This window comes from Dendrobates tinctorius, unplaced genomic scaffold (genome assembly GCF_039654945.1).
Source record: "Dendrobates tinctorius isolate UK_male_01 unplaced genomic scaffold, ASM3965494v1 ptg000008l, whole genome shotgun sequence".
Classification (NCBI taxonomy): Eukaryota; Metazoa; Chordata; class Amphibia; order Anura; family Dendrobatidae; genus Dendrobates; species Dendrobates tinctorius.
The window spans coordinates 56344462-56371843 of record NW_027361676.1 but is presented as its reverse complement, the minus strand read 5'-3'; the positions used below and the strand labels follow the sequence as shown (position 1 = coordinate 56371843).

Genomic DNA, 27382 nt, shown 5'->3' with positions numbered 1-27382 from the left:
AAACCAGCGTTTCATGAATTTCTTTTGGGGGAGTGCGTTTACACCGTTCCGCGTGCGGTAAAATTGATAAAGCGGTTTTATTCTTCGGGTCAGTACGGTTACAGCGATACCTCATTTAGGCCGTTTTTTTATGTTTTGTCGGTTTTATGCAATGAAAACTATTTTATATAAAAAATAATTATTTTTGCATCGCTTTATTCTGCGAGCTATAACTTTTTTATTTTTTCGCTGATGATGCTGTGTGGCAGCTCGTTTTTTGTGGGACAAGATGACGTTTTCAGCGGTACCATGGATATTTATATGCGTCTTTTTGATCGCGCGTTATTAAACTTTTTGTTTTGCGGTATGATAATAAATCATTATTTTTTGCTTCGTTTTTTATTTTTTAAGGGGTTCGCTAAAGGGGTTAACTAATGGGACAGTTTTATAGAGCGGGTCGTTACGGACGCGGCGATACCTAATATGTGTACTTTTATTGTTTTTTTTTTTATTTTCAAAAAATGAATTTATTGGGGAATATTTTTCTTTTTTTTACTAGTTTATTTGGCGATTTTTTAAAAATTATTTTTACACTTTTTTTTTAATTTTTTTTTACTTTATTACATAGTCCCAGGTGGGACATCACTGTCCTGTGACAGATCGCTGATCTGTCACATCACAGATCACTGTGACAGATCAGCGATCTGTCACAGGCAGTGCCGAAGGCTTCCTCATGCCTGCGCTTTGCAGGCACTGAGGAAGCCAGCTTCCTGCAGGCCCCCGAAGGCCCCCGTCGCCATCTTGGATTCGGGGGCCTGGAGGAAAGGAGCCCCCCGCAGCAGCGCTGCACAATGCGCTGCCGTGGGGGGCTCAGGGAAGCACGGAGGGAGCCCCCTCCCTGCCGATGCTTCCCTTTAACTCCCGGTACACCGTGATCATGTTTGATCGCGGGGTGCAAGGGGTTAACGTGTCGGGGGCGGTCCGTGACCGCCCCTGACACATTGTGCCGGGTGTCAGCTGTGATAATCAGCTGACACCCGGCCGCGATCAGCGGCGCTCACCACGTGGGCGCCGCTGATCGCTGAGACGTACTATCCCGTCCATGGGCATAGGGGCCCAGGTCCCATGGACGGGATAGTACGTCGGATGGCAGGAAGGGGTTAAGAGAAGCCTGGCGTCAGAACTAGAGCGCTGAGTGGATTTGCCCTCACTTCCATACCAGGGACCCCTTTTATGAGGGGCCTTGGGTCAGAACCAGAGCGCTGAGTGGATTTGCCCTAACTTCCATACCGGGGATCACTTTAAGAAAGCCTGGGATCAGAACCAGAGCACTGGATGGATTTGCCCTGACTTGCATACCAATGATCCCTTTAATAGAACCCTGGGGTCAGAATCAGAGCGCTGAGGGATTTGCCCTAACTTCCGTACAAGAGATCCCTTTAAGAGAGCCTGGGGTCAGTACCAAAGCATTTGAAGGTAATTGCCCTGACTTCCATACCGGGGATCCCTTTAAGAGAGGCATGGGGGCAGAGCCAAAGCACTGGATGGATTTGCCCTGCCTTCCATAGCGGAGATCCCTTGAAGAAAGGCCTGGGGTCAGTACCAAAACGCTGAGTGGATTTGCCCTAACTTGCATACCATTGATCCACGGGAGGGGGGGATTCATTTCTGTCATGTGCTCTGTGCTCCTTTCTGGGGGGAAGACAATGGCTGGGAGCTTATGTTCCTGGGGATGCTAGATTTCTCCCACCATGTCAGTGTCTGCTGAAGTGTTGTCAAGTGGGAAAACTTGCTCATAGCAGCCAATCACAGCTCAGCTTTTAACCAGCTCTGGCGAAATGAGAGATGCTTCGTGATTGGTTGGCGATACACACATACATACATTCATTTTTATATATTGTGGTGTAGTAACCACTGAGTCCGCTAGGGGGTGCTGTGTGGATGTCCCAGGAGAAAGGATGAATGGCAGAATATGGAATGGCCGTTATGAATCCCAAAGTGGTTGGCTTTGGGATGGAGACTTATGTTGTTCAGCAATGATATTGCTGAGGTGTTGCTTTAATGTGTCAGGGAGAAATCTCCAGGTAACTAGGGAGAAGGGCGGACCAGTTACCTACAAACTCACCCAGGGGGTGTGTTTAAAGAACCCTGTTGTAAAGAGTGTGAGTGGTTGAAGGACCTGTGATGAGGTCATAGTCATGTGACCCCGGTGGGCGTGGCTATGGACCATATAATATGGCCAGGGTAGGTCACATGGAGAGAGCGCATGGATCTGATTGGGCCATGTGGAAGGTCCCGGCATGCCTATGTGGAGGAAGGTGTGATACCTTCCTGAAGACCACGTGCTGAGGCTGCTGACCCGGTGACGACAGGATATTGGCTGTATGTGAGGACGGATAAGCCTCCTGTGTTTGCTGAGGCTTCAGGACTGAGCCTGAAATAATGGACATTTATGCTTGCTTTCGCCTGACCTAAAGGCTATTCCTTGTGTTGTGTGCTGCTTTATGGGTTATGAAGCAATAAACCCTATGAACTTTTAAAGGAACGTGCCTCCTGGTTGTCTCCCGTCGCACCTAAGCGAGTAGAATCCCTACAATATGTAGAGATGATCCTATCACAATACAATAGTGTTTAAAATAATAGCAGTGTGTTCAAAAACATGAGTTAATCACAAAATCGTTATACTAGTTTTTATTTCCATGCATTGGAACATTGCACATTGTTTTCTAATTCAAAACATGAAGAGAAATGTATTTTAACTACTTTACAGAAAATAACAAAAATCGAACATTGGGCTGTTCTAAAAAATAGCAGTGTCTGAATTTGTCTTTACAAACTCACAATATGTTCCTTTTTGTGGATTTATCCTTCCTGTGAATCATTAACCTAATACTTAGTTTCAGGGCTGCCACTAGGAATTTCGGGGCCCCATACTGGCAAAATTTTCGGGGCCCCCTTGAGACTCTGCCCAGGTTCCACCCCTCGAACCTTCCACAGTCCCACTGCCCACTCATAGAAAGACTCCACATCTGCACCACGTCCTCACCAATCACACATTAACTGTTCCCATCACCAGATCACACATATATTCAGCAGCATTTGTTTTGGCCAAAAGATTTTTTTTAAGCCGCCACCACAACAAGGTAGACCCAGGCCCTACTCTACCCTAACCTATTAATCATCTGTTAAAATATGCAATACAATTTAGGTATATTTATGTATTTTTCAGCTTTTAAAATGACCAATAATATCCCATACAAGGAACAACTACCACCAAACCATGACCGGACAACATACTGTATTGCCACCACATAGTGACTAAATAGTACAATGCTGATCATTAATAAAAAACAATACACTAATATCACCATAAGTGCCATTATACACAGGAGATCTGTACTTATGCTGTGTCCTGGTACGGATAATACTGTGATTGCTGGTGACATTATACACAGGAGCTCTGTATATAGTGTATAATGTACAGGTAATACAGTGATTACCGGTGACATTGTACACAGGAACTCTGTATATAGTATACAGTGTATAGTGTCAGTGTACAGGTAACACACTGACTCACCAGTGACGTCTCTAGGTGAAGTCCTTCATCTTCACTTTTCATGTTCATCCAGCACAACCCACCATCACTTCTTCCAGCCAGGGCTCTTCTCTGCGGGATATAACACAGTTATCTAGAGCACTGCTTGCAGAACACATTACTTATTTTTTTCCTAACTTCTACACTACACCAGATGAAGAAAAAAAGGCAACAGTGTCACTCTGCACAGTAACAGGACCGAACTCCCATTTAAAACAGTATCCTCAAAAAATAAAAAATACATCACTGCAGTAATAATATCCCTTAATTAGCCCCTATGGTAATAATATCCTCCATCCTGGCCCCCGTGTGTCTCATTCTTGGCTCCAGTCATATGTTCTCCCATCTTGCCCTCATGAGTATTCATTCTGCCCCCATGTGATATCCCATCCAGTTCCATGATCCAGTCCCATGATCCTGTCCCATCCTGTCCCATGATCCTGCCCCATCTGTCCCATGATCCTGCCCCATCTGTCCCATGATCCTGCCCCATCTGTCTCCATCGTATCCATCCTGCCCCACCGTGTCTCCGCCCTGCCTGTTTTGCCCTCGTCCAAGATGGAGTTTGGTACTTCGCCCTGTCCTTGAACGTCCGAGTCAGGAAAGACTCCTTGTCTGAGTATTTTGTTGCTGGTGGCTTCTGAGCTTCCTCCTGACTAGCCTCTGGTGTTCCAACTGCTGCTCGATTACGCTGTGCTCTGCCTCATCACTTCCAGCTGCCTTCAGTTCTCTGCGCTGCTTCCTGATCCTGGCTGTGCTTACTTATTGTCTAGACTTTTAAAGAGAGGAGCTACACATGTCTGGAACTGCTGTGATCCTTAAGACGTTGTCATTATTATTATCTGAGTATTTACTCCTGGAACGGTGTCTGTGCGGGCTGCGGTGTTGGACTTTAGCGGGACTTTTTCAGCCCTAAAAGAAGTACACTGGGAGACCTCCTTGTTGTTCACCATCTGCATATTTCTGGACTTCCATGAAAAGTGCCGGTTTCACTGTCTGCATATTTTTGGACTACCACGCATAAGTGCAGGCTGCACGCTTGCCGCATATAAATTCTGGACTTGCTTGTATTAGCACTCGTGCTCCGCTAGCATATTTTCTGGACATTTCCGTTTGTGCTGTTTGCACTTCGATTTTAATTTCAGGAATTACTCTGTTAGTTTGCGTTATACCCTTTGCTTTGTTACTACAGTTTGTCTCAACTTTGGTCTCAGTTTCGTTTTATCCCACGCACTCAGATTCCATAGTACCATCAGGATTATTACAGGATACTCAGGCCTAATAAGGAATCTGCTGGGATAATAACTACTGAGCAACTAAGGCAAGGGTGGATCAGTTGTTCTCCATGACTAGCTCTTTACAAGAGGATATGGAGGCTCTGCAAAACGAGGTTGCTAAATGGGAAGCCCGTTTCGGACAGGCTCTGCAGGACTTAAGTAATCAAATAACAGCACAGGCGCCTATACCTCCGGTGCAGCCACTGCCAATTAGCACACCCAACTTACCGCCGTTTAGATTTAATGGAGACCGCTACAAAATTCATGGGTTTATTAATCAATGTATTTTGATGTGCAGGCTGGCTACTTTCGTACAGATTGATCCAAGGTCCTATGTATATCATGTTAATTACAATCACGAGCTCTCAGTTGGGCAAATCCGCTTATCGAGACTCGTGACCCCCGTTTGAATAACTTAGACAATTTTCTAGCTGCAATGTCTATGATGTTTGATAATCCTAATCGACACATCCTGTTGAAACTGCATTGTTATCATTACATCAGGGTAAGCGCTCTGTTATTGAATACGCTACTGAATTTAGACGGCTAGCGGCGAATACAGTTTGGGACTGTTATGCTCAGTTACCCATTTTTAGGAGAGGACTTTCTAGTATGGTTAAAGAGGAGTTAGCCCATACATATACTCCTCAAGAGTTAGAGGCATTCATACAGCATTGTGTGCGCGTTGACATATGTATTACTGAACGTAGACAGGAGAAATTTGCAGCCTCTAATCATGTCACTAACTCTCCACTATCTTCTAAAGAATCTGCAGGTAAATCATTATGGAAAGTGGAACCAGTTTCCATGCAAGTGGATGCTTTACAGCGACGTGAGGGTAATAGGCACAGGGAGCATCGTTTCCGTGAGAGTTTGTGTTTCTACTGCGGTCAATCAGACCATTTCCTTATTAACTGTCCCAAGCGGCCTCACAAGGTACTAGCCACTGTAGGGGAGTATGAGAATCAGGATGCTGAAACTGTTGTTTCTGGGTCCAGTTCTTCTTTGAATGCTGTCTTTCCTTCTCTGTCGGTGACTACCTCTCCTAAAATATGGAAGGATAGAGATACGCACTGCTCCCTCCCCATTAAGATCTTGTTGTCAGGATAATGGATCTCTTGTGTAGCCATGGTAGATTCTGGGGTGGGAGGTAACTTTATGGACCTAACCTTTGCTAAAGTACATGGCATACAGATTCAACAGAGAGCCACCCAAGTAACCATGGAAACAGTGGATGGTTCTCCTCTAGTTTCTGGACCGGTGGATCAGAAGTCAGTACCTCTGGACATTTTCATAGAACGCAATCATCAGAAAGTACTTTCCTTTATGTTAAATTTTTTGCCACATTTTCATTTAATTCTAGGAATGCCCTGGCTGCAGTCACAGAACCCATACATCAACTGGGAGACCAAGGAGATCACTTATCCACCAAAGGACACACCACTAACAAGTCAGGCAAGGTCTTGTGATACGGAATGTACCACTAAGGTATCTACAGTGGGGCAAAAAAGTATTTAGTCAGTCAGCAATAGTGCAAGTTCCACCACTTAAAAAGATGAGAGGCGTCTGTAATTTACATCATAGGTAGACCTCAACTATGGGAGACAAACTGAGAAAAAAAAATCCAGAAAATCACATTGTCTGTTTTTTTTTCATTTTATTTGCATATTATGGTGGAAAATAAGTATTTGGTCAGAAACAAGCAATCAAGATTTCTGGCTCTCACAGACCTGTAACTTCTTCTTTAAGAGTCTCCTCTTTCCTCCACTCATTACCTGTAGTAATGGCACCTGTTTAAACTTGTTATCAGTATAAAAAGACACCTGTGCACACCCTCAAACAGTCTGACTCCAAACTCCACTATGGTGAAGACCAAAGAGCTGTCAAAGGACACCAGAAACAAAATTGTAGCCCTGCACCAGGCTGGGAAGACTGAATCTGCAATAGCCAACCAGCTTGGAGTGAAGAAATCAACTGTGGGAGCAATAATTAGAAAATGGAAGACATACAAGACCACTGATAATCTCCCTCGATCTGGTGCTCCACGCAAAATCCCACCCCGTGGGGTCAGAATGATCACAAGAACGGTGAGCAAAAATCCCAGAACCACGCGGGGGGACCTAGTGAATGAACTGCAGAGAGCTGGGACCAATGTAACAAGGCCTACCATAAGTAACACACTACGCCACCATGGACTCAGATCCTGCATTGCCAGACGTGTCCCACTGCTTAAGCCTGTACATGTCCGGGCCCGTCTGAAGTTTGCTAGAGAGCATTTGGATGATCCAGAGGAGTTTTGGGAGAATGTCCTATGGTCTGATGAAACCAAACTGGAACTGTTTGGTAGAAACACAACTTGTCGTGTTTGGAGGAAAAAGAATACTGAGTTGCATCCATCAAACACCATACCTACTGTAAAGCATGGTGGTGGAAACATCATGCTTTGGGGCTGTTTCTCTGCAAAGGGGCCAGGACGACTGATCCGGGTACATGAAAGAATGAATGGGGCCATGTATCGTGAGATTTTGAGTGCAAACCTCCTTCCATCAGCAAGGGCATTGAAGATGAAACGTGGCTGGGTCTTTCAACATGACAATGATCCAAAGCACACTGCCAGGGCAACGAAGGAGTGGCTTCGTAAGAAGCATTTCAAGGTCCTGGAGTGGCCTAGCCAGTCTCCAGATCTCAACCCTATAGAAAACCTTTGGAGGGAGTTGAAAGTCCGTGTTGCCAAGCGAAAAGCCAAAAACATCACTGCTCTAGAGGAGATCTGCATGGAGGAATGGGCCAACATACCAACAACAGTGTGTGGCAACCTTGTGAAGACTTACAGAAAACGTTTGACCTCTGTCATTGCCAACAAAGGATATATCACAAAGTATTGAGATGAAATTTTGTTTCTGACCAAATACTTATTTTCCACCATAATATGCAAATAAAATGAAAAAAAAACAGACAATGTGATTTTCTGGATTTTTTTTTCTCAGTTTGTCTCCCATAGTTGAGGTCTACCTATGATGTAAATTACAGACGCCTCTCATCTTTTTAAGTGGTGGAACTTGCACTATTGCTGACTGACTAAATACTTTTTTGCCCCACTGTATGTTACCGTCCATTTATAATGAATTTTCTGATACTTGTGATAAGAAAATGGCAGATCAGCGTCCTCCTCACAGACTTTATGATTGTCCTCTTGAACTTCTTCCGGGGACGGCTATTCCATTTAAAAAAGTCTACCCACCTACAGCACCGGAGCTGCAGGCCTTAAAGGAATGCATTGATGAGAATCTGGCTAAGGGTTTCATTTGCACCTCCTCATCACTGGCAGGAGCACCTATCTTTTTCATAAAAAAGAAGGATGGAACTCTTAGACCCTGTATTGATTATCGGGAGCTCAACAAGGTAACCATTCAGAACCGTTATCCTTTGCCGTTAATTCCGGAACTGCTTGAAAGAATACGTCACACTAAAATCTTCTCTAAGTTGGATCTTCGAGGAGCTTATAACCTGATTCAGATCTGCTCTGGGGTGAATGGAAGATGGCATTTAGATGTCATTATGGGCACTTTGAGTACCTTGTGATGCCTTTTGGTCTCTGCAACGCTCCGGCAACCTTCCACCACTTGGATATTGACATTTTTAGAGATCTGTTAGATCATTTTGTCGTAGTCTATCTGGACGATATTTTGAGTTTTTCCGATTCATTACAGGAACATCAAGAGCATGTTAAGACTGTTTTAAGATGCCTGAAAGAGAATCATCTCTACATCAAGCCTGAGAAATTTGAGTTCCATTGTACAGAGATTCAAGTTCTGGGTTCTGTCATCTCGCCAAGGGACTCAACATGGAGGCAAGTAAGATCCAGGCTATTCTTGATTGGTCCGCACCAAAAATGTCAAGGAGGTACAACGTTTTATTGGGTTCGCTAACTTTTATAGACGGTTTATTCGTAATTTCTCTGAGATTGTTCGACCTATTATGCAACTAAGACGGAAAAGACTTTCTTGTCGTCTACACAGGCTCAAGAGGTGTTTGATTGTCTTAAGTCCTGTTTCACTTTTGCACCTGTGTTGATTCATCCTACCCCAGCATATTCTTTCATTGTGGAAGTGAATACTTCAGATTGTGCTCTGGGGGCCATCCTCTCGCAGAGAACAGGAGAGAAAGGTCTGTTACATCCGTGTGCCTTTTTCTCTCGTAGACTTTCTGCTGCGGAGATGAATTATGATGTGGGACATAAAGAGCTTCTAGCCATTATCACTGCTTTTAAGGAATGTCGGCACCATCTGCAGGGGGCAGCACAACAAGTTATTGTACTCACGGATCATCGCAACCTGGAATTTCTTAGCTCTAGATGTCTTTCTCCACGTCAGGCTCGTTGGAGCTTATTTTTTAATCAATTTAATTTTGTCATTTTGTACCGCCCAGGTTCACATAATGGGAAAGCGAATGCTTTGTCCCGAATCCATGCCACGGATTCCATACCTGGGACCCCGTCCAAGACCATTTTGTCGGATGCCAACTTTGACGGAGTCATCCAGAATAAGGACTTGTTGAAAACAATTAAGGAGGCCTACGACGCTGATCCATTTCTCGCTAAGCCGACTGATAATGTGAACTTGGTTCTCAAGTACGGAAGTTGGTCCAGGATCGACGTTTATACGTTCTGGAGGCTGTAAAGTTGCAAGTCCTCAAGTTTTTCCATGACTCCAAGTTGGCTGGTCATCGGAGGGTACAGAAGACACAGGAGTTCCTGAGCCATTTCTTTATGTGGCCTACTTGTCTGAAGGACATGAAGAGCTACGTTCTCTCTAGTGAGATATGTGCACGCTATACGACTCCACGTGTATCACCTACTGGATTGTTGCAACCACTACTTGTTCCTTCTCACCCTTGGGGGTCTATTTCCATGGACTTTACAGTGGAATTGCCCACGTCTGGGGGAAAGAATTCTTTCCTGGTTGTAGTACATCGCCTTACTAAATCTGCCCACTTCATTCCTTGTACTGGTCTTCCCTCAGCTAAGGAGACGGTAGATCTGGTCATTCAGAATGTGTTCTGACTGCATGGAGTTCCAGATTAAATCATCTCTGATCAGGGAGTGCAGTTTACCTCCAGATTCTGGAAGGGATTTTGTTCTGCACTTGGTATCAATGTCTGTCTGTCTTCAGCGTATCATCCTCAGACTAATAGGCAGATGGAGCGGACTAATCGGACTCTGGAGCAGTATCTTCGGTGCTATATCAGCCACTCGCAGGATGACTGGTTGGAGTTGCTTCCTCTAGCAGAGTTCTCTTACAATAACTCGCAGAGTACATCTACTAAGGTAACACCCTTCTTTGCCAACCTCTGGGTTATTATCCTAGTATTTTTCCCAGATCTCCAATCGATGCTCCGTTGCCTGCAGTAGATGAGAGGTTGGCGGTGATGAAGCAAAATCTGGAAACTCTGAAGGAATCGCTATCTACTGCACAGGAGAGATGCAAAAATCAGCCGATAGGTTCCGGAGACTTGCACCCATGTTCAAAGTAAGAGACTCTGTGAGGTTATCCACTAAGAATTTGAAATTGAACGTTCCCTCACAGAAACTGGAACAAAAATTCATCAGTCCATTCAAGATCTCCGGTATCGTGAGCTCTGTTGTCTGCCTACTGAATTTACCAAGGACCATGAAGGTACATCCTGTGTTCCATGTCTCCTTATTAAAACCTGTGTCTCCGAATACTTTTCAGGATCGTATTGCGCCTCCTCCTCAGCCTGTGTCGGATGGGCAAGAATAATTTGTGGTGAAGGAGATTCTGGACTCCAGAATCCGCAGGAATCAGCTGCAGTAACTCATTAAGTGGCAGGCATATTCGGCTGAGGAGAACTCTTGGGAGCCTGTGAGTAATATCTGTGCTCCTCAAAAGATTTCTCTATTTCATCGGAAATATCCTGGGAAACCTGGTCCTGGATCGTCCTGAGGCCGCTTCTAAGGTGGGAGTAATGTAAAGTTTTCGGATGTTCCATGGAGCCTGTTTTGCGTTTTGTCCAAGATGGAGTCTGGTACTTCGCCCTGTCTTTGAACTTCCTGTCAGTCCTGTTATTTAAGTTTGGGTCAGGAAAGACTCCTTGCCTGAGTATTTTGTTGCTGGTGGCTTCTGAGCTTCCTCTTGACTCGCTTCTGGTGTTCCAACTGCTTGTTTACTCTGGGCTCTGCCTCATCACTTCCAGCTGCCTTCAGTTCTCTGCGCTGCTTCCGGATCCTGGCTGTGCTTACCTGTTGTCCAAACTTATAAAGAGAGGAGGTACACATCTCTGTAACTGCTGTGATCCATAAGACGTTGTCATTATTATCATCTGAGCATTTACTCCTGGAACGGTGTCTGTGCGGGCTGTGGTGCTGGACTTTATCGGGACTTTTTCAGCCCTAAAAGAAGTACAAACCCTTCTCCTTGTTGTTCACCATTTGCACATTTCTGGACTTCCATGAAAAGTGCCGGCTTCACTGTTTGCATATTCTTGGACTACCACGTATAAGTGCTGATCGCATGCTTGCCACATATAAGTTCTGGACTAGCTTGTGTGAGCGTTCACGCTCCGCTAGCACAGTTGCTGGACATTTCCATTTGTGCTGTTTGCACTCCGCTTTAACTTCAGGAATTACTTTGCTTTGTTAATACAGTTTGTCTCAACTTTGGTCTCAGTTTCGTTTTATCCCACGCAATCAGATTCCATAGTTCCTTCATAATCATTACACTGTTCTTCCATCCATTTGAATGGTAGTCTTCCGTTTTCTTCCACGGCTCTCTGGTTTGGCTTTTCATTTTAAAGCATTGGAGATCATTTTAGCTGAGCAGACTATCATTGTCTGCACTTCTTTATAAGTTTTACCCTCTCCAGTCAGCTTTTTAATCAAAGTTCGCTGTTCTTTCTGAATAATGTCTCAAACGACCCATATTTCTCAGGCTTTGAAGAAGAAAAATGCATGTACAACACATATCCTGACTTCACCCTTAAATAAGGGCCACCTGATTCACACCTGTTTCTTCACAGAATGACTGACCTCACTAATTGAACTCCACCGCTATTATTTTGAACACACCCCCTTTCAATTATTTTAATACACAGATTTAAAAAGATGCAGATCATGAATGCGAAGTCTGGTGGTTTTCTTAGGCCATGTGCACACGCTGTGGATTTTTCTCTGCAGATCCGCAGGTAAAATGACCTGCGGTTTACCTGCAGATTGGTCAGCGGTTTTCCCCTGCGGTTTGACACCTGGACAATGGAATAGGTGGCAAACCGCAGCGGAATCCGCAGAAAGAATTGACATGTCAATTCTTTCTGCGGATTCAAAACCGCAGCTTTTCCACAGTGAAAAATCCGCAGCATGTGCACAGCGGATTGTAAATCCCATAGACTTACATGGTACTGTACACCGCAGAGGCCAGATCCGCAGCAGAATCCGCAGCGTGTGCACACACTCTTAGAATCTACTGCACCAACTGGTAAATTGTTTGACGTGGTAATATGATTTATAACAAAAACAGTGGTTAATCTGGTTAGTCACATTGGACTGCTATTATTTTGAACACTACTGTATGTACTAGGTATAATAATAATAATATTAGCAAATACCTCCAATGAGAAATTTAGGTTAGTTGTTCAGATTCGCTATGTCGCTTACTCCTTTTGTAGGCCATTGCATTAGATTAGGTAACCATGGTTACTACCACTCATATAGTGACAGTTAGCTCTTAGTGGTCATAACAATGGATACCTAAACTACTGCAGTGCCCTACATGGGACAAGAGACATTGCGAATCTGAAGAACTATACTAAATTTCTCATTGGAGGTATTTGCTATTATTATTATTACTGCATATTGGAATAGGATCTTGGAGATGGGAATACCCTTTAAATCCTTGAATCCTGATATCAGGGCAACGTCTTCAGAGTTTGCATGTCCTTCCCTACTATTCATGGTAATTGTGTTTCTACGATTGGTCATGGTGTGCAGGTTACCGCATAGACAGTCATTAGAAGTGATTTGTTACCAGTGGGATCCCACCATGAGTCTGAGATTGGCCGGTATCAGGAGCCTCAGTGTGTACAGGGACTGATGTCCTGTGCCACAGAATATGTTGTCACCATATAAATGACCTCCCATAAATAGGAAAGTAATAATATTACCAACCATTTGTTAGACTAATTACCAGGGTTATGCTATAGACCCCTTTAATGACCACACACAGTCCTATGATTGCAAATTGATTTCCAGGCCCGTGCTCCATTCAGTAACCTAAGACTTCTTACCTGATTGCATCCTTTACTGTTCTCTTGATTAGCCAGCCTAGTTGCAATGATGATGTAGACGAGCCAGGGATCCCGGAGGTAAGTGGCGGTTCTCACCGCTCTTGTCCAGTGCCCATAGATTACGTTCGTGGCCGATGGACCAGGGTCCTGTGAGTTGATTTACACCAGGGTTAATTAATAGTGTTGCTTACTTAGAGATCTCTCGAATGGATACATCACCGCAGAGATCTTCTCCTGGTATCACCCCGATGACATCCAGATGCATTCGTTTGACAATGGAACATCACTCCCTGCAAAATTAGGGAACTGGTCACTTCTAGAAAAGGTAAGAGCGCCCCATTCTTCACGCTCTGACTCAGGCAGCGTAAGACTCTAATCCTTCTGTTATCTTCTCAGTTCTTCATGAAAAAGAAACTAAATGTTTCCAAGGAATTAATCGATGGGACAATACACTGCAAACCTGGAGCAGCTGAAATTCTGGTGCAAGAAATCTATGTTATGTTAACACACAGAAGGTGAGCTGTGCTAGGGGTGCCCATCCCCAAAATACAGAAGCACCGCTTCAGGAGGACAGTGAAGACCATGTGTGAATGGCGTTCCTTGTTGTCTACTATAAACCTGGGTATGACAGTTCTGCCAAGCAGTGGAGGCTATTACCCGCTATTCATTAGGAAGTCTGCAGAGCCATGGGGAACAGTGAGACAACTTTATTCTTTTTATATTTTCTGCACAACTTATACTAAAATCATTCACAGCCAATATTTTTTTCACATACCCAAAGATCATTGGTCCTGTGCAAAAGTTTTAGGCAGGTGTGAAAAAAATGATGCAAAGTAAGAATGCTTTAAAAAAGAAAGCGTTCATAAGTAATATGTCGGAAAGAGGCGGAGGGAGATGGGGACAGGCACAGAGATCCTCACTGCGTAGGCACCAGATTCCTAGCCCCGCAGTGTGAATACATCATAACACACCACGGGGTGGGATCTGGGGCCTCCGCTACACGCATGCGCGATATCCTTACATCATCGCCTAATGTAAGTTCCTGGGCAGCGCGCACAGCGCATGCCCGAGAATGTTTGCAGAGCGCAGATGCTGGTCACGTAGTGAGGAATAGAGGAGGCGGCGCACGGACACAAGAGGGGGATGATGGACGGCTGCAAGGTGGTTGAGACAGCGGGAGAAAACATACCTCCATGACGCAATAGAGGTGTAGCGGGAAATTAATAAAAGTCTTTATTTCAGCTTTCCTAGGGATAATAAATATCCGAGCCACCTTCACAGATTGCAGCCTTAGTGCTGCTGAAGGTGGCTCTTTTACTTTAATAGGCCCTGGGGGGGGTTACAGGTTCCTTTTAACCCCTTCACTCCCGGAGCTTTTTTCAATTTTTCGTTTTCGTTTTTCACTCCCCTTCTTTCCAGAACCAAAACTTTTTTATTTTTCCATCAATATGGCCATGTGAGGGATTATTTTTTGTGGGACGTGTTGTACTTTTAAACAACACCATTGGTTTTACCATGTCGTGTACTTGAAAACGGGAAAAAAAATTCCAAGTGCGGTGAAATTGCAAAAAAAGTGCAATCCCACACTTGTTTTTTGTTTGGCTTTTTTACTAGGTTCACTAGATGCTAAATCTAACCAGCCATTATGATTCTCCAAGTCATTACGAGTTCATAGACACCAAACATGTCTATGCCCTCTTTTATCTAAGTGGTGAAAAAAAATTTCAAAGTTTGCTAAAAAAAAAAATAAAAAATTGCGCAATTTTGCAAGACTTGTAGCGTCTCCATTTTTTTGTGATCTGGGGTCGATTATTTTTTGCGTGCAGGGCTGATGTTTTTAATGATACCACGTTTGTGCAGATGGGCGATCAAAAGAACCTGTTATTGCATTTTAATGCAATGTCGCGGCAACCAAAACAATGTAATTCTGGCGTTTTTAATTTTTTTCCCGCTACACCGTTTAGCGATCGGATTATTGCTTTTTTTTATTGATAGTTCGGGCGATTCTGAACACAGCGATACCAAATATGTGTATGTGGGATTTATTTTTATTGTTTTATTTTGATTGGGGCAAAAGGGGGGGTGATTTGAACTTTTAGGGGTTTTTTTTATTTTTTTTTTTTATTTTTAAACATTTTTTTTTTAACTTTTGGCATGCTTCAATAGCCTCCATAGGAGGCTTGAAGCATGCACAACCTGATCGGCTCTGCTAGGATGAGCAGATCGCCCATATGTAGCAGATTTACTGCTGTGCTTTGAGCGCCGACCACCGGGCGGTGCTCAAAGCCATCTGCCTGGAACAACCATAGAGGTCCATAGAGACCTGTGGTTGTCCAGGCAATGTGACACCGACCCCCGATCACGTTACGGGGCCGGCGATGAGGTCATTTCCGGCCCGGCGTCCGGAAATGCTATGTATATGCCCGCTGTCAGCTTTGACAGCGGGATTTAACTAGTTAATAGGCGGGGCGGACGGCGATTCCGCTCGCGCCTATTGCGGGCACATGTCAGCTGTTAATAACCGACATATTCATAAGCGGACATGTTGCGGCTTTGAGGTGGGCTCACCGCCGGAGGCCACCTCAAAGTGGGGGGACCTTACCGATGACGTACTATTCAGTCATTGGTAAGGAAGGGGTTAATTAAGTTGGGGACTGCATTTCAGCAAATTGGAGATTGTCAGGATTATTAATGGTATCCTCAATGCTGAAACTGGTTAACACTTATCAATCATGCAGCACTATCAGGGAGGTGTCTGACTAGCTCCAAATGTATTATGCAGCAAGACAACAATCCCAAACATAAAGCCAATATCATTAATAACTATCTCCAATATAAAGCAGAACAAGGAGTCTTGGTGATGATATGGCCCCACAGAGCCCTATTCTCAACATTATCAAATCTGTCTGTGATTACATGAAGAGACAGAAAGATATGTATAAGCCTACATGCACAGATCTGTGGTGGGTTCGCCAAGATGTTTGGAACAACCTTCCGGGGGGAGTTTCTTCACAAACTGTGTGCACCTAGAAGAATTGATATCTCGAAGATAATGGGTAAGCCCACCAATTATTGATTTAGATTTAGATTTCTCTTTTTTGTTCACTGCATTTTCTTAATTGATAACAATAAGGCTGTGCGCCCACGTAAGCGTTTTTTCCGCGTTTTTGAAGCACTTTGCCCGGTAAACGCAGCATGCTCATTAATTCTGCGGAAAAATCCGCGTTTTTAGCTATTTTCTATGAGACTGAAGACGCGCAGAAAAAACGCATAAAAAAGTGTGTTTTTTTGCACAAAAAATGCGCGGAAAAAAAATGCGTGTTTTCTGGTAAGGGGTCCGGTTTTCATGCAGAAATTTTCTGCATACGTGGGCACATAGCCTTAATAACATTTCTATTTTTTAAACCATTCTTACTTAGCAGCATTTTTTTCGACAGCTGCCTGAAACTTTTGCACTGTACTGTGGTGAAAACACTGATATGAAAACCATAGTAGCAATTACCAAATTATAGACTGTAAAAAAAAAAGTGCTTTTATGGACTGTCCAAAAATTTCAAGACTGTTGACAACCCTGCTGCAAATGTTTGGGGTATCCTTTTAGATTTCCATGTCAATGACAGTAGTATAAAAGCTACAGCTATATGTTTTACATACACTTTTCCAATTCATTCATTACTTACATTCATTGTAATTTATATTTTAACTCCTTTATGACCGCCGATACGCCTTTTAACAGCGGCAGTTAAGGGTATTTTTTAATGGCACTGATGAATAAGGGTATAGTGCCCCCCCCAGCGTCTGATTTTCTCCAGGGTCTTGGCTACCGGGGTAGCTGAGACCCCAGAGAACATGATTGGGGTCAGTTTTTACCGACCCCCAGGGTTGCGATCACCGTTATTAACGGTATAATGGCAACCGCAAAAAAAGGCTGATTTTCTATTTAATTTCTCTGATGTGATCGCACATCAGAGGAGAGAGAACTAGGGTCCCCCGATCCTCACCGGTACCTCCATTGTCCCTGCAACTTCCCCGTGAAGTCCCTCGGGTCGCCGGCATCATCTTCTGGGAGAAAATGGCGGGCGCATGCTTAGTGCGCCTGCCGAGATCTGCCGGCCTGCTCCCGGCAACAATACGAAATGGTTGGGATTACGGTTAGGGATGGGATTAGAGTTAGGGTGTGTTGGGGTTAGGGTTGTTGTTAGGGTTGTAGTTAGAATTGGGGAGTTACCACTGTTTAGGTACATCAGAAGGTCTCCAAACACAACATGGCGTCACCATTGATTCTGGCCAATTTTGCATTCAAAAAGTCAAACGGTGCTCCCTCCCTTCTGAGCGCTGCTATGCGCCCAAACAGTGGCTTTTCCCCACATATGGGGTGTTGGCGTACTCAGGAGAAATTGCACAACAAATTTTATGGTCCTTTTTCTCCTGATACCCTTGTGAAGAAAAAAAAATTTGATCCCAAAGTAATTTCTTTGTGAAAAAAGTAAAATGTTCATTTTTTCCTTCCACATTGCATTAGTTCTCATGAAGCTCCTGAATGGTTAATAAACTTCTTTAATGTAGTTTTGAGCACCTTGACGGGTGCAGTTCTTAGAATGGTATCACTTTTGGCTATTTTCTGTTATATTGACCCCCACAAACTCACTTCAAATGTGGTGTGGTCCCTAAAAAACATGTTTTTTTTAAAAAATTTTGAAAAATAAATCGCTGGTCAACTTTTAACCCTTATAACATCCTAACAAAAAATATTATGTTTCCAAAATTGTGCTGATGTAAAGTAGACATGTGGGAAATGTTTATTAACTATTTTTTTTGTGACACCAATGATTTAAGGGTACAAAAATTAAAAGTTTGAAAATTGCAAAATTTTCAAAATTTTTCCCAAATTTTCATTTTTCTCATAAATAAATGCAAGTTATATAGAAGAAATGTTACTACTAACATGAAGTACAATATGTCACGAAAAAAAATAGTCTTAGAATCAGCTGGATACGTTGAAGCGTTCCAGAGTTATAACCTCACAAAGTGACAGTGATCAGAATTGTAAAAAATGCCCTGGTCATTAAGTACCAAATTGACTCTGTCACTAAGGGGTTAAGGCCATTTGATACAGGAAATGCATGGTATACACTGCGTGCAGAATTATTAGGCAAGTTGTATTTGAGAGGATTCTTTTTATTATTGAACAACAACTATGTTCTCAATCAAGCCAAAAGACACATAAATATCAAAGCTTAATATTTTTGGAAGTTGGAATGGGGTTTTTTTTTTTTAGATTCGGCTATCTTAGGAGGATATCTGTTTGTGCAGGTAACTATTACTGTGCAGAATTATTAGGCAACTTAATAAAAACCAAATATATTTGATTTGATTGATTTGATTTGATCTCACTTGTTTATTTTCACCAGGTAAACCACTATAACACAAAATTTAGAAATAAACATTTCTGACATTCAAAATCAAAAAAAAAACAACAGTGACCAATATAGCCACCTTTCTTTACGATGACACTCAAAAGCCTTCCATCCATAGATTCTGTCAGTTGCTTGACCTGTTTACGATCAACATTGCGTGCAGCAGCCACCACAGCCTCCCAGACACTGTTCCGAGAGGTGTACTGTTTTCCCTCCCTGTAGATCTCACATTTTATGAGGGACCACAGGTTCTCTATGGGGTTCATATCAGGTGAACAAGGGGGCCATGTCATTATTTTTTTCTTCTTTTAGACCTTTACTGGCCAGCCACGCTGTGGAGTATTTGGATGCATGTGATGGAGCATTGTCCTGCATGAAAATCATGTTTTTCTTGAACGATACCGACTTCTTCCTGTAACACTGCTTGAAGAAGGTGTCTTTCAGAAACTGGCAGTAGGTTTGGGCGTTGAGCTTCACTCCATCCTCAACCCGAAAAGGTCTCAGAAGTTCATCTTTGATGATACCAGCCCATACCAGTACCCCACCTCCACCTTGCTGGCGTCTGAGTCGGATTGGAGCTCTCTGCCCTTTACTGATCCAGCCTCTGGCCCATCCATCTGGCCAATCAAGAGTCGCTCTCATTTCATCAGTCCATAAAACCTTAGAAAAATCAGTCTAAAGATATTTCTTGGCCCAGTCTTGGAGTTTTATCTTAGGTTTCTTGTTCAAAGGTGGTCGTTTTTCAGCCTTCCTTACCTTGGCCATGTCCCTGAGTATGGCACACCTTGTGCTTTTTGATACTCCAGTAACGTTGCAGCTCTGGAATATGGCAAAACTGGTGGCAAATGGCATCTTGGCAGCTTCACGCTTGATTTTCCTCAATTCATGGGCAATTATTTTGCGCCTTTTTTTATCAACACGCTTCTTGCGACCCTGTTGGATATTTGCCTTGAAACGCTTGATTGTTCAGTGATCACGCTTCAAAAGTTTGGCAATTTCAAGACTGCTGCATCCCTCTGCAAGACATTGCACAATTTTTGACTTTTCAGAGTCCGTCAAATCTCTCTTCTGACCCATTTTGCCAAAGGAAAGGAAGTTGCCTAATAATTAAGCACACCTTATATAGGTTGTTGATGTCATTAGACCACACCCCTCCTCATTACAGAGATGTAAATCACCTGATTTACATAACTGGCAGTTGGCTTTCAAGCCTATACAGCTTGCAGTAGGACAACATGTATAAAAAGGATGAGGTGATCAAAATACTCATTTGCCTAATAATTCTGCATGCAGTGTATATGACTTAGGAGACAACTTTGCCAGCCTAGATATTAATGCGTGCAACCTGTCTGGGACTTTACAGACAAATCAATGCTCCAAAATTCACTTAAATATCTTAAGTCCCAGACAATCCCTTTAACCCCCCTTAGTGACCACCAATACATCTTTTTACTGACCTCACATATCAGACAATAGCATCCCCCGACTGGTGAAAATGCAGCAGCTGTCGACTGTACACTATAGCTGATACCTTGCTGTATCAGCCTTGATTAGTTTTGGCAACCATGGCTTTTTAACCTCTTAAATTCTGCTGTCAATAGTGATTACAGCATCTAAATAGCTAATAGTGTGGGGGGCTCCCTCTTTAACCCCATCGGCACCCTGAGATCTTGATTGTGTGGTCCTGATGTGTGTGATGGCAATACACGGCCAAGTAATGGCCTTAGACTTTTCTGGCTATAGTAACAACATAAAGGTGGTAAAAATATCATTTTTTCTTTCTGTCATGTCACTTTACATTAATTCCTGAAAAGCACCCGAATGGTTAATAAACTACTTGACAGCAGTTTTGAAGGGCGCTGTTTTTAAAATGGTCTTACTTTTGGAGATTTTGCGACATATAGGTCCGCCAAAGTCACTGCAAAACTGAATAGGTCCCTAACGTACCGTAAGTTTTGTAAATTTCCATGAAAAAATGAAAAATTGCTGCTACAAATCTTAAACCTTATAACATCCTAACAAACTAGGATATTAAAAAAATGGTGCTGATGTAAAGCAGACATGAGGGAAATATTATTTAATGACTTTTATGTACTGTGACTGTCTGGATTAAGTGGATAATCATTCAAAGTTTGAAAATTGCTAATTTTTAGAATTTATTTTGACAAATTTGTAATATTTTTTTAAATAAACACAAAGTATAGACCTAAATTTACCATCATCATAAAATACAATGTGTCATGAAAAAAACTCTCAAAATCAATGATGTGTTTAAGCCTTCTAGAGTTATTACCACTTAAAGTGACACTGATCAGATTTGAAAAATTTGGCCTGGTCCCTAAGGGGTTAACCTTCTGGTGTGGTGGTCCTGCTGACTACAAATCAAATCTAATGACCTCCTGAGAAAATTGACACCGTGATTTTTGGAAAATGGGGCAGATTTATAAAGTCAAATGTGCCATAATTTTGGCCCAATCTGTACCAAAAACTGTCCGTCGTGACTTGCATCATATTTCTTATGATTTCTTTGACACTCTCTGTGCTTTATTAAAGCAGGAGTTTGATCGAGCTGAAAATAGGCATGGCCTATCGTGCAATACTGTACGCCAGATTTATAAAGCCGCATGAACCACTTTGTCAAATCTTGTGCATTTTAAGACTGACCTTGGGTTAAGGTTGAAGTAAGAGTTAGACATTTTGATAAGTCTATCCCAGCACCTTTATTTTACAACTAGCTGAAGAGCCCGGCGCTGCCCGGGCATAGTAACTAACTGTGGTTAGTTATAACAAATTATAATTATCCTCCATCCCATAGTCCCGTGCCCATATACCCATCATACATATCCACGATCCCATAGTCGAGTGCCCATATACCCATCATACATATCCACCGTCCCATAGGCTCGTGCCCATATACCCATCATACATATCCTCCATCCCATAGTCGAGTGCCCATATACCCATCACACATCCTCCATCCCATAGTCCCGTGCCCATATACCCATCATACATATCCACCATCCCATAGCCCCGTGCCCATATACCCGTCATATATATCCTCCATCCCATAGTCCAGTGCCCATATACCCATCACACATCCTCCATCCCATAGTCAACCATTATGACATCAAAATGAGCAGCGGGGCTTGCAACCTATGATGAATCAGCGTCGCCATGGCAACCATTATGACATCATAATGAGGGGCGGGGCTTGATGCGCACACACTTTTTCCCCATTATGTAGATAGGGGAAAAATTGTTTGGTGAATTGGAACGCGCAGGGTTAAAATTTCGCCTCACAACATAGCTTAGGATGTTCTCGGGGTTCAGACGCGTGACTGTGCCAAATTTTGTGGCTGTAGCTGCGACGGTGCGGATGCCTATCCTGGACACACACACACACACACACACACACACACACACACACACACACACACACACACGCATACATACACACACTTGAGCTTTATATATTAGATATTCACTTGATACAAACACCAGATATTCATATTAAAGCTTAGTTGACACATCGCTTGCTCCGGTCGGGCATGAAATGAATGATTTCTGCTATCTTGACCTGTGGAATATTTTACTGCGTGAAACAAGTAATCTCAAAGCTCTCCTTGGAAAGCGGGTTTTCATGACTGTCACCTTATATCATGATCAGGCAGTCACCAAGACATCTTCTGTAGGATTATGCCATGTTTTGTTCAGCTGCCCATCTAAGAATGTTGGATAAAGAGCCCAATATTCTAATGTGCTAAACAGCCGCCGCTTTGTTCATGGATGATGAAGCTCCTTGCTTCAACTGCTGAAAAGACCTAAGACAACAGAGAAGTCATCTGGGAGCTTCCATGGCCAGTAAGTCTCCTAACGTGAACAGGACAGGATTGGAGAACTCATTGATAATTAAGGGTTAATATTCGTGTTGAGCAAGTATACTTGTTTCTCGGGTTTTTCCAAGCATGCTCGAGTGTCCTCTGAGTATTTTGGTGTGCTCGGAGATTTAGTTTGTGTTGACGCAGCTGCATGATTTGTGGCTGCTGGACAGGCTGGATACATGTGAGGAATGCCTGTTTGTTAGGGAATTCCCACATGTATTCAGGCTGTCTAGCAGCCGCAAATCATGAAGCTGCTTCGACACAAACTAAATCTCTGAGCACGCCAAAATATTCGGAGGACACCTTAGCATGCTCGGGAAAACCCAAGCAACGAGTATACTCGCTCATGACTACAAAAGACAACGTCCGAAAATCTGGGAGTCTATTCACTTACGGGTTGTCCTTGTACAACAGCTGTCAAAAATGTTTGCTGTAAGTCACACAGGACTTTGCCCCTTTTAGTTTTCAGTGTAATCCGTATGCAACTTATGTCATGCATGATACCTGCCCGTTCTCGCCATTTTTTTATTTTTTACATGCCAATCAATGCTCTAAAATATTCACGCAAAAGCCAATTAGTTATAAAGCTTGATGGAAAGTTCCTGTTGTTTGACTATAGTCACTATGTATCCAAAGCCTTATGGCGTGATACTGTTGACTAGAACAAAATTGCAAACGCATGGGTTGGTGCTGACATAAGATCGTCACTTCAGAGTTATTTATCTCTAACACCACACCAATAAGAACAACCACATGTACATCTCTGCTAATGCACATCATATAATATAAATTCAGATTACGACTCGTCGTAGTGCAGTCATTCTGGATTAACATGTGAATTGCCGTCATTTTTGTCAGTGCCCTTAATGGGAACTTGTCAGGTTTAGAAAAGCTCTTTTTACCTGCAGGTATAGTGATAATCTGCAGTTACAGTGTGTTTATATGCTGTATAGCTGGCATATTTGTAGAGCAGATGCAGAGAAAAAATTAAGTTATAACCTCCCTGTAGCCACTTGCTTCCAGTGATCGAGGCGGTGCAGAGAACAATAACAGTCACTGCTACTATAATTACTCCCTGACATTGATTGACAGCCTATTCTGTACAGATGCTCTGCAGAGCATGCTGATAATCATTGTGTAGATTACAGCCGCGGTGACTGTGACTGCTCTCTGCACCGTCTCGACCACTGGAAGCAAGTGGCTGCAGGGAGGATATAATTTTGTTTTCTCCCTGTATGTGCTCTTTCAGTACACTTATCTACACAGGATGTAAACACAATGTAACTGAAGATTATCTCTGTTTCTAGATATGATCGGTTCTCTAACATTCTGTATATATCAATAGCATGTATCCACAAGAAATGAGGTTAGTGGAGAGGACTGTTGATGGAAATTGTACAAGGTTCCTATATTTTATACATAGTTGTGACTTTTATTAAGGGTCAAAACCATCCAGGACAACGAGGTAGATTTCACAGATCGACATTACCAGGGCGGCCTGCCTATGGTGGCACGGTCTACAGCAACAAAAGCCGTGAAAACCAATATCACCCTGAGCGAAATCCTGGCCGAGCCAGATATTGATGTCAACAAGCAAAAGGTGAAAGCAGTGCTCGATATCCACCTTCAGCAGAGACAGCAGGACAGGATTGCCGACCCAAGTAAGACACAGAGACGGTGCCGCGTGACTGAATGTGTGTACTGGGAGAAGAGTTGTGTTAGAAAGATAAAGGGTTTGGCATCCTTTCCTTTCAAGAAACAAAGTTCTGTGCATTGTGCTCGCCATGAGTTATACCTCGCTTTGCTATTTGACAAACTTTCCTTTCGGCAGATCATTATTAGGGCTCATTCACAAGTCTGCTTTTTCACATGCAAGAAAAACAGACCGATTATTTTGATCAGGCTTTGATCAGCGTGTAGTATGAGTGTCATCCATTTTTCTTATACATGGAGCAATAAAAAAAAAAAATAAGTTTCTCTACCTTCATTTTGACAGTCCATAGAAATTGGACCGCACTCTGATGTCATCCAATTTTTTCACTGACCCATTGACTTGCATTGTCGATTTTGATCTGACCCTTGGATCAAAATCAGACATGTCTCCACAATTTTAACGGACATGTGACTAGCCCCCAACTATCACAGGTACCAATACTATCCATGAGAAACTCGGATAGTATTCTTGCGTGAAAGTCAAACGACTTAATGAGGCCTTTAAGTGGGTTTACTTTACATGTACCAGATTTGCTGCAGAAAATTTCCCGATCAAATCCATAAACGATCACAACCCAGAGATGACAAATCTGTCTAACTGGATTTTAGTGCATTTATTTACAGTGGGTACGGAAAGTATTCAGACCCCTTTAAATTACTCTGTAGCCTCATTGGGGGACACAGAACCATGGGTGTTATGCTGCTGTCCACTAGGAGGCGACACTATGCATAATCTAAATAAGATTAACTATGGCTCCTCCTCTGCAGTATACACCCCAGGACGGCATCAGCCTTCTCCAGTTTTTGCTTAGTGTCGCATAGGAGGCACACCTAAGATTTTTTTTCACTCCGTTTTATCAACGGGATTACAGATGAAGAAAAGTGGGTCTCTTGTGAGACTCCTGGCATGGTTCCTTCCTCGGTCCCCTATTATGGGGTGCCCGGTTGAAGTCGAGATGGTTATTCCCCATGCTGCTCCTTCCCCAGTCCCTCGGGTGCTGGTTTGAAGTCGAGAGCCCCCTCCTTCCCCAGTTCCTTTGGGTTCTGGGTCGAGGCGAGGATGAAGCCCCCTGATGGTGACAGCAGCACCCTCCCTAATCCCCCTCAGGGGACATTAGGTTGAGATGCCTCATGTAGGGTCTCTACAGGCAGCACTCTGCAGCTGCCAGTAATGAGCCAGCACACTGCAGCTGCATCCAGGGACCCCAGCTGAGCTGCGGGCTCCAGTCGGGGCCGGGGGGAGTGCAGGCAGGCATGGCACAATAGAGACACAGTGCTCCTTGCGCCCCAGTCTCTGCAGCAGCACCAGCTCTATAGTGCTTCAGGGGACCCCTCACAGGACCCCCTTCCGCTTATAACCCCACCGCTATCCTGCCTTTCAATCCGGGGGGTCCGGTTCAGATCCGACCCCCTCCGGGACTTCCGCGCCGGCCTGGAGCCTTCCTGGGCATCAGGTACTTAATTTAGGCCTTGGCCTAGCTGACGCCGCCGCCTCCTCTCTGCCCCCCAGCCCGCCCCCCGGATGACAAATATGACACTCTGCAGTGTCATAGAGGGGGCGGATCGAGGCAGCAAGGGCACGTTTCCACACAGCTCTGCGCGCTTTTTTCAGCTGTCCGCCCCCTTCTCCTTCCTCCTCTTCTTGGCGGCCATTTCTGCTGCAGGACAGAGAACTCAGCAGGACCCCAGTCTCCGGGGGGCACATGACTGTGGATCTTCGGCGCTGGACCTAGGGGCAAACTGGTGGGGTAAGATCACAGCTGGGTTTTTTTTTTTTACTCAGCTGTGAAGTCCATATTCCCCATAAGGCTCCCTTATAGGTTTCCTCTGCATAGCCACCCCTGTAGGGTCCTCTGCATAGCCAGCCCTTCTGCACTCTTGCACTATGCCGGGCTCAAGGTTCAAGAGAACCAGGCAGGATTGTTTTTATGTATTCTGCACAGCCTGCAAAACAGATCTACCCAGTGGCAGCACGTACCCGCACTGCCGGGCCTGTATCCAGAATACTGGGTCAGAACCCCAAGAAGCCCCTACCAATGCCTCGGTATCGGCTACCACGCCGGAATGGGCTACTCACATGTCACAATCTATGACGCAGTCTACAGATAACCTCCGCATTGCTTTGGGCTCTGCAGGGTCATGCCTCGGCTATGAACGTTACCCAGCAAAGGGAGAGCGTGAAACAGGGACATGCTGTTCCTGACGCACCCAGACGCAAGCGGACCCACAGGTCGCGTTCATCTGCGTCATCCCATAGCACACGGTCATCCCCCTCGAGGGAGAGACACCGTAGTTCCAGGTCACCTAGACCGTCCCCTACCAGGGACAGACAACGCGGATCTCCACAGCGATCCTCGACCACAGAAAACCTCCACCCTGGTTCACCCACCAGGGGACGCCTCAGCGATACACAAGATTCGGAAGGCATCTGTGACTCCGACTCGGATAACAAGACAGAGGGGTCCCTGATACCAATTCCCCCTAGCGATACAGCGCTAGTCGAGGATGTAATCTCTTCCATTCATCGGGTGCTAGATATTTCTGATCAGCCCCCAGAAGAGCCAGAACACAAGATTTCCTTTGAAGGTGTTCTGAAACCGCCTAAGGTCTTCTCTAATCACCCAGAATTTAAGGCGATCCTTAACAAGCAGTTTTCACAGTCTGAGAAAAAATTCGCCAATCGCAAATATTTGGAGGCAAGGTATCCCTTCCCGCAGAAGGACACCAAGAAATGCACAGACCCTGCTCTCATTGCCGGATAGCTCAACCCTCAGGGACGCAGCAGACCGGCAGGTTGAACGCATGGCTCGTTCAATTTTTGAGGCAGCAGGGGCCTCCCTTGCTCCCGCGTTCGCTTTAGTTTGGGCTGCCAAGGCCATTCTGGCCTGGGCCAAAAAATTACAAGCCGGCCTCCAAGCATCAACCCCTGAGCTGTCGGACCAAGCGGTTCAAATAGCAGTTGTAAGCAGATTACATGCTTCATGCAGGTCTGGATTCTGCAAGGGGTGTAGCGGGGATAGCATCCAACACCATCACGATTCGGCGTATCCTCTGGCTGCGGGAATGGAAAGTGGACGCGGCCTCAAAGAAATCCCTCACGCACCTCCCGTACCTCAGTGTGCGGCTTTTCGGGGAAAAGTTGGACGCAATGATATCCAACGCCACCGGGGGTAAGAGTACCTTTCTCCCCCAACTAAAGCCTAAACGCACTTATAAAAGGCG

General features: G+C 44.1%; 1 protein-coding gene across 1 annotated transcript in view; it reads left to right on the top strand.

Annotated features, from left to right (window-relative positions):
• The window catches only part of SPATA4 (spermatogenesis associated 4), a 50326-nt gene that overhangs the window by 5500 nt on the left and 17444 nt on the right, over window positions 1-27382 (top strand). Inside the window, exons 2-4 of the mRNA XM_073577704.1 lie at window positions 13345-13474; window positions 13546-13664; window positions 23888-24108. Coding sequence (XP_073433805.1) covers window positions 13345-13474; window positions 13546-13664; window positions 23888-24108 — 470 coding nt within the window. The remainder of the gene's footprint in view (window positions 1-13344; window positions 13475-13545; window positions 13665-23887; window positions 24109-27382) is intronic.